At 36.0% G+C, this 7667-nt stretch overlaps 2 protein-coding genes across 4 annotated transcripts in view; one reads left to right on the forward strand and one right to left on the reverse strand.

The window, feature by feature from the left end:
* The window catches only part of LOC107556171 (abnormal spindle-like microcephaly-associated protein homolog), a gene marked incomplete at its 5' end in the record, with an annotated part of 28364 nt that extends 26288 nt beyond the window's left edge, over positions 1-2076 (forward strand). The window contains 3 exons of the mRNA XM_016239220.1: positions 1339-1531; positions 1612-1766; positions 1882-2076. Coding sequence (XP_016094706.1) covers positions 1339-1531; positions 1612-1766; positions 1882-2076 — 543 coding nt within the window. The remainder of the gene's footprint in view (positions 1-1338; positions 1532-1611; positions 1767-1881) is intronic.
* Positions 2077-3489: 1413 nt separating this feature from the next.
* Positions 3490-7168, reverse strand: LOC107556182 (complement factor H-related protein 4-like). 3 transcript variants are annotated; one of them, XM_016239232.1, is made up of 8 exons: positions 7077-7168; positions 6816-6888; positions 6340-6531; positions 5661-5867; positions 4509-4700; positions 4256-4429; positions 3928-4119; positions 3490-3789 (listed from the first exon to the last, which is right to left on the reverse strand). In XM_016239232.1, the coding sequence occupies exons 1-8, from the start codon at positions 7098-7100 to the stop codon at positions 3599-3601; spliced, it is 1245 nt and encodes a 414-aa protein (XP_016094718.1). In that variant the 5' UTR covers positions 7101-7168; the 3' UTR covers positions 3490-3598. The 3 variants fall into 3 exon arrangements, with proteins under 3 accessions (XP_016094718.1, XP_016094719.1, XP_016094720.1); XM_016239233.1 differs by having other exon boundaries at positions 3493-3789; positions 5676-5867; XM_016239234.1 differs by lacking the exon at positions 5661-5867 and having other exon boundaries at positions 3493-3789.
* Positions 7169-7667: the final 499 nt, after the last annotated feature.

Below are 7667 nucleotides of genomic sequence, written 5' to 3' on the forward strand. Positions count from 1 at the left end.
TTTTAGCAGTGGGTGTGGTTGGTTTGAAGTCCTGTGTGTGTGGGCTGAGAATTGACTACTGATTGTTTTAATTTTGTCTGTGAAGAATGTGGTGAAATCATCAGCAGTTATAGAAGTAGTGGAGGGGGACAGAGGAGAGAATTGAATGTCTTGAAGAGATTACGTGTGTCTGTAGTGCTGTTGATCTTATTGTGGAAGTAGGAAGATTTGGCAGTATGGACTTCAGCAGAGAAAGATGAAAGCAACAACTGATACATACTCAGGTCTGACAGATCTTTTGATTTGCACCATTGTCTCTCTGCTGACCTGAGTTTGGTCCGATGCTCACGAAGAACACTGGATAACCAGGAGTTAGAAGGGGCAGCCCGTGCTGGCCTGGAGGAGAGAGGACAAATATAGTCTAGACAAGAGGTTAAAGTAGAGCATAAAGTGTCCGTTGCTGCATTCACATCCAGAGATGAGAAATGGCTTGGTGAGGGAAGCGAGGAGGATACTGCAGAGGAAAGATGGGATGGGGAAAGGGAGCGTAGGTTTAGTCTAAAAGTAACTGGTATACTGTTGGTGGCACACAGGTAGCAAAATGTAGTTTAAATGTAATGAAGAAATGGTCAGAGATATGAAGGGGTTTTTCCTAAATGTTATCTGCAATACAGTTGCGTGTGTAAATTAAGTCAAGTTGGTTGCCTGATTTGTGTGTGCTTGTAGTGGTAAGTCATTTGAGATCTGCTTATCCCCAGGGCATCCAAGATGTAGGTGACTTTGTTTCTTCAGTACAACACAAACAAAGATTTTTAACTCTAACCCTTGCAGTCTTTTCAGTCATATAATGGAAGTGAATGGGAATATAAATACTGTTCAGTTTCTTGCACAGACCGATCGTTTTGTGTCTTTACACATCAATGTATCGTCACGAGCCACAGGGTTTAATTTGGTTTTGTTCGTGTATGTTTTTTTTGACTCAAAGCCGTGATTGCTATTCACTTCCATTATATGACTGCAACGGTTTGAGTTAAAAATCTTCGTTTGTGTTCTACTGAAGAAACAAAGTCACCTACATCTTGGATGCCCTGGGGGTAAGCAGATAAACATCAAATTTACATTTTTGGGTGAACTATCCCTTTAAATGGACTTGATAAAAAAAACAACTGACTTAATAAATACTTATACATTTACGTATACATATACATGTATTTTACTCACTATTTACAGTTTTTTCAAAAACAGTGTCACTTGGTTTCTTTAGACCACAGAAGTGTTAATGTAGGTTTTGGACGTGCTTTCTATTTTTGGTGAACAACTATTAATTTGAATTTTTATAATGTGCTTAATTGTTTTAAGGCACTCTGGAGGGGTCATCGTTCAAGAAAACATCATGACACAAGCAAAGCCATTTCCATGAGGCGCCGTCTCAGGGAAGTAAATCGGGGGGTGAAGGAAGAGGACAAGCTGTGTAACAAGACTACAACAGCACTAAGCTACCTGCTTGGACTTCAGAATTATGCGTACATTCTTGCAGCCTTGAAACATTTGGGTAAGACCTTGTTTTTAAAGTTTGGAGGCTGGCTGATTCATAAAATGACAGCTAACGTTATCTTTTTGTCATGGTTAAAGAAACTGCCACAAGACTTTCTCCTGAGTGCTGTGAACGTCTTGTTGAAAGCGGAGCAACACACACCATCTTCACTCTGATAAGGAGCTGCAACAGAAGTGTGCCTTCAATGGAGATCATCATATTATCCATCCAAGTTCTTCTCAACTTATCAAAGGTATGTTGCCTCAATTAAAGAATTAGGTTTGTTAGTTACAAATTTGTATGAAATCACTTAATATGCTGATTTAATTTATTGCATTTAACTTTGCTTTTTTCAATATATTTTTCAGTACAACAGAACCATTGATGCAGTTTATGATGTAGACAACTCTGTAGAAACCCTCCTGGATCTTCTGCAGATCTACCGGGAGAAGGCTGGAGATAAGGTTGCAGAAAAAGGTGGCAGCATCTTTACCAAGGCTTGTTTTCTCTTGGTCCTCTTAGTCCAGGATGAAAGGAGAGCAATGGTGGGTGTTTTGCGTTAAGCAACTGGGTTCAATAAAAGTGTTTTTTTTTTTTTTTTAAGTGCTATCAATACAGCCCCACTTGTCTTGAACCTGTAGCAATTGTAATGTCATGAAAGCAATTCATTTGTAAATGTTCTGTTCAACAACCAGAATGTTTACTACTAGATAGTTATATTTACAACACTGTTCCAGAACACTTTCAACACAAATATTCAGATGTGTACAGCGCATTTTATGGAGAACTGTGTCCTGATCCTGGTAGAGTAGACTACAATGCCGGCTGTTCTGACTCACAGACTATAAGTACGTTTTTATATTAAAAAAATTTGCCACTGATGATTCAAATGCGAGTTTTGAGCAGTGTAGAGTAGCGTTTGTAGTTTGTCATTTCTCCGATCACAAATGCAGACATGATTTTATGTTTATGCGGCGCGATGCAATGCAACGTGTAAAAAGACTAAACACTATAATTAACTCTGGATTCAAGAATTAGCTTTTCATTAGGGCAACTACAAAGGACAATTTAATTAATAAACTTTAATTGCAGAAAAATATGAATTCAATAATTATGAGCCTGCATTATAATGGAATATTAATATTGTTTAATGCATTTTAAGTATTCAAAAATATCATTTGTTTTTGCCCGTTATTTACTAATAAATAATTTCTTCCAATTGCCCTAACCCCAGCAAAACATTTATGGGGACTGTGTGGGCTGAATTTTAGCACCAGTCCAGCCCTGATGATTCTCCTCTTCCAGGGCCAGAAAGAAGACCTAATAATAAAACTATTTAAACTAAACTCCTTAAGGGAGTTGTATATGCTCAAAAGTTGTTGCTGCTTCTGGAAACCTGTTTGTTTTGACCATATATCTGGTGTTAATGTATAATTTTTTTTAATGTGTTGTAGCCTGGGATATTTAGTGTGCATACACATTGTATCTGTGTTTTGGAGATTTGATAAAAAAAAAAACGAATTATTCCTGTTGTACAAAACGTTGTGTCACCAAGATAGACTACTACGAAGGGGGCCCTTGGGTGTGCTATATCCCCAGGACCCTATGTGTTCTTAATCCGGGCCTGACCATAGACATTGCCCTACCTCACTTATATGGTATTCATTTAATTTGTGCAGGTCTTAAATTTGAGCCTAAAAATCCTGCAGATAACCTGAACTGAGCTAATGAGTGATCCTCTGCTGCCATCTACTGGTTATAATGGTCATTTCATGTCCTCTTCATCTTAAAAGTCACATTTTTTTCATGACATCTTCATAAATTAAAAATGAATCTTTAAAGTGAATTACATAAAGTGATTACATGCACTGACTTGCAGTATATAGGAAAAAAATGTAAGGTTAAAAGGGTTAATATCATTTTCATACATCCTATAAATCTAAAGAATTATACATTTTGTATTTCTTTAGTTGTTTAGTCCAAAACAGATAAACTGAATAGGGATTTTTTTTTTTTTTTTGATCTGCTCCATTTGTTTTTGTCTAGTAGTATAGCTGATGCTTCGTCAGTGTTTTATTTCCACTGTCACACACAAACAGGCAAAGTTATCACTCCATCATTACACTTTTGTCTTAGGGCAAAACCTACTGAAACTTTGCCCCTCTGACACTTAAAGGTGATGTGATCATCATGTGGCGCGAACATCTTTTGTTGATCAGCGAAGGCCAACTCAATTCCTCTTTCATCCATATCCCCCACTGTCACTGAACAGGGCACTGAAATAAACCCAACATGTCACTATCAGTGTCACAGTATACATTTATTAACTAATCATCACAACATACAACTTAAACTACAAGATTGCATCATAATGTATATGCATGATATATATGGTGTAGCATGTTTATACTTACTTAAACACTTAATATTCCCTCTCCATTCGCCTTGCTGACAGGTCAAGTATTTGGAGAAAGCGGGATGTGAATCCAATGTGTATTTATTAAAACACATGTATTCAACTCTCTCTCCTGTATTGTATTCCTTTTTTGTCATTTCTACTGTATCTGCATTGTTCACGTGTGGTGGTGGTCCACATTTCCTTGAGACTGTCATCACCAAAAAAAAAATCTGACATTAGTAAATCTCTAATATGACAATGAGGTAATTGTATTGTAATGGTTTTTTTTTTGCTCCCAATTTCATTCATTTGCACATATTGTGAGATTTAAAAATAGAACATACCAGCGCACAGTGGATTTGGTGTCCAACCGTCTCGTGTACATGTGGCTTCTTCTGCCGTTTTCCCATACCCAGACTCGCAATAATAATTTTGTTTTGCTCCCAGTTTCATATCTCCTCTGAATAAATGGTCTGGGTGAGACACATGCTGGTCATGTGGAACTTCACATCTAATCCCTGAAACAAGATTCACATGCTTTTAATAACATGTAGTGAGTCCATCACCAAATCCAGAAGTGTTTCTCTATAATCTTACCTTCACAAACAGGCTTATGATCCCACTCCCCATTATCTTGGCATGTAAATGTTTTGCTGGTTTCTTTATTAAACCAAAGGCGTTTTTTAGAGCAGGTGATTTCCACACTTTCTCCAGCTCTGAAAATAGTCTTTCCCTCTGGGTTGATCTTTATTACTCTAAATGTGGTTGTCTGAAGCTCACAGGTTATTTCTGTACAAGACATAGTTATGTTAAGTTTTTTTTGTTGTTGTTCATTACATACTTGTTTCCTTTTGTATGAAGGTTTTTGTATTTAAGATCTTTCATGCCAGAACAGTGTGTAGATAAGAGGTTTTTATTGTGTGAACCAACAAAAAGGACTATCTGTTATTTTAACAAATCACATTAGCTTTTGCTTTTTTAGCTTTTTACATTTTTATTTATCTGAATAGCATTAGACCTGTTTGTTACCTTTTGATTTCTTTAATTAATAATACTGAGGACATAACGTCACCCTTTAAGAACAAGTAAATCTCAGGGATTAAAAAAAAAATCTATTACTAATTCAATTAAATCTTGTGTCTTATGGGAGGGAGTGTGTAGCACAGTGGCACTAAAATACTAAATTAATTTTAATTCTAAAGAGCATCTGATTGGACCAAAAAATGTATAGCACAGGTAATCAATATCATCAGTATTTTTGTATTGTATTGTATTGATTCTTTCTTTTTTTCTCCATTCTCCATTCTCATGGTTCATGTATGGTGGTGGCCCAGGTTTTATTTTTAGACTGTTATCACCAAGCAAATGTGGCAATAATAAATCTTAGTATTAGCCAAATTTCGTTTTATGCCGGTAAACCATATAGTATGTGCCATATAGTATAGAACTATTAATGACTATGAAATAGTCATTGTTAATGTGTTTAAAGAAAATTATAATTCTGTTGAAGTGTTTTTAGTTGCTGGTTCACTCTGATTTTCTGAAGAAAATCTGACTGGCATGCAAAACCTGCTGCCACATTACTAGTTCATAACTTTGTGGTTGCCATGTTGTTCTTGATGTTGCTTCCTTGCCCAAATCAAGAGAATTAAGACCTGATGAGTTATGTGCCAATTTGTGCATAGATTTTAATGAGCAAAAGTTATGCTTGAGATAATAATACACTGACAACTAATTCAACGCTTTTACCTTCTCTGCAATTACCTAAACATTTAGGGAATGGGTTGCTCCATTCTCCATTTGACTGGCAGGTGATTTCTCTCTGTCCTTTTAAAATCAGTCCTTGTCCATCGCATGAAAATGTTAAACTATATCCAGGTTTGACTGGACCCTCAAGATCAGGGAATCGCTCCATTTTGATGTTGTTCTCTGTTGTGTTTAGTGGACATGTTACTTCTAGAGAGAGACGAAATACTGGTCATTGCAGTGTCCTCCATCTGGACTTATTTATCCATTCATAAGTAGTTGTCATTTGTCTTAATAAACTAGGTGAAACATTAAATCTACAATTTTTATAGGGGAAAATCATATAAGTTCACGAAATTAACTTTGTATCAGCAAGTCATATTTTTGCTGTATCGTGGAGACTGGGGCTAGTCAGCTGTCAACTCACTAAGAGATGAAGAAAGACAGCATACACAATCTTTATGTTTGATGCATGAATGATTGATGTTTTAATGAATAACGCATTGATGTTAACGTTGTCATTACCTTTTTTTGATTTTATTTCTTTCACTTTTTTGTATCAAGAATATAATTTATATATTTTTATACATTATAAATAATAAACATTTCAACATTTTTTAAAAACAATTCTTAAATATTTAAAGCAAATATATTTGCTTTATATTACAATATTGCTTCATACCTCCACATATCGGATATGGGTGATCCCATTTTCCATTTGACAGGCATTCAATTGTTCGTTGTCCATGCATCTTCAGGTTCACATCAGTGCATCGAAAAACTAAAATATGTCCAGGTTTATAAGGTGAAACGATACCTGGATGTCCAAATAAAATGTCAACGTTGATGAGTTGTTCACCCTCACAGATAACTTCTGTAGATCAAGAAATACAATTCAATCATTATTAAAAGATAGCTGTTATAGTTTTACTGAAATAAAGCAGAGCAGGGCAGTTTAATGACAGGTAACTTTACTTCAAATTTAGACCCACATTTTGGTTTTATGGTCAATGAAATTTCATGGAAAATGAACAAAAAACTATATATAAATTCAGACCAGCATTATAAATAAAGGTGATATACAAACATGATATTATTATATATTGTGCAACATATTGGATGTTTAGCCTTTGGCTACATTGTGTATCATTGTGTTACCTTGAGCATTTGTTGAGACATCTATGATCGTTAATAGAAGAAAGAGAAATATGTCACAATATTTCATTTTAAGCTGTAAAACATGACAAATGGCTTAGTACAGTTTACAAAGCTAATAAACTGTATAAACAGCATTGACTGAATCATCTACCAAATATTTAATCTTTAAAGGCTGATTCACTTTCCTTATTTAACACAAATCAATGCAAAGATTTCTTCAGTGTTAAACATGAATGAGTACTGATGAAAAACTCTGATTACCTGTTTTCCAAAAGAATTATTCATGAACTCTTAAGAGCGGTGGTGATATGAATCCCTGAAGTCTGTGAAATGTAGATAAAAAGCAACCATCCCCTTCCCTCCACACCGCCAAACGGGACTCAGCTCAACGCCCCCAAAACTGTGATGCAATCTAGGAAAACCCACCACATGTTGAAATATTATCTATTATAGTTGAAGTTGGCTGAACACCATGATTTTCAGGAACAGAATTTAGAGAAAAAAAAAACTGGTTTAAAGAGAGGCAACGAAAATAAAAGCACAACAGTCAAGTACCACAAGTTAAAGTCACTTTACTGTGGTAAAATACTTATTTTAGTCACTGTACACGTGCGAAGCAGTTCAAAGAATCAGTCTCTCTAAACCCCTCCTTTCCGTGAGCCCTCACTGCTGTGATTGGTCAGATGTATAATGCTGGAATGGCTAGCAGTAAGTTACCTAGGTGAGGGAGCATAACACCCAACTCTCAGCCGAGAGGGGGCTCAACCTATAGCATCGTACTGCAAGCTTAGCCAAAAACTCAGCGCATCAGGGAGGCAGAGGAAGGGCCTAGTTCACCTGATGTTGCCAGTT

This window comes from Sinocyclocheilus grahami, unplaced genomic scaffold, assembly GCF_001515645.1.
Source record: "Sinocyclocheilus grahami isolate Dianchi unplaced genomic scaffold, SAMN03320097.WGS_v1.1 scaffold557.1, whole genome shotgun sequence".
Lineage (NCBI taxonomy): Eukaryota > Metazoa > Chordata > Actinopteri > Cypriniformes > Cyprinidae > Sinocyclocheilus > Sinocyclocheilus grahami.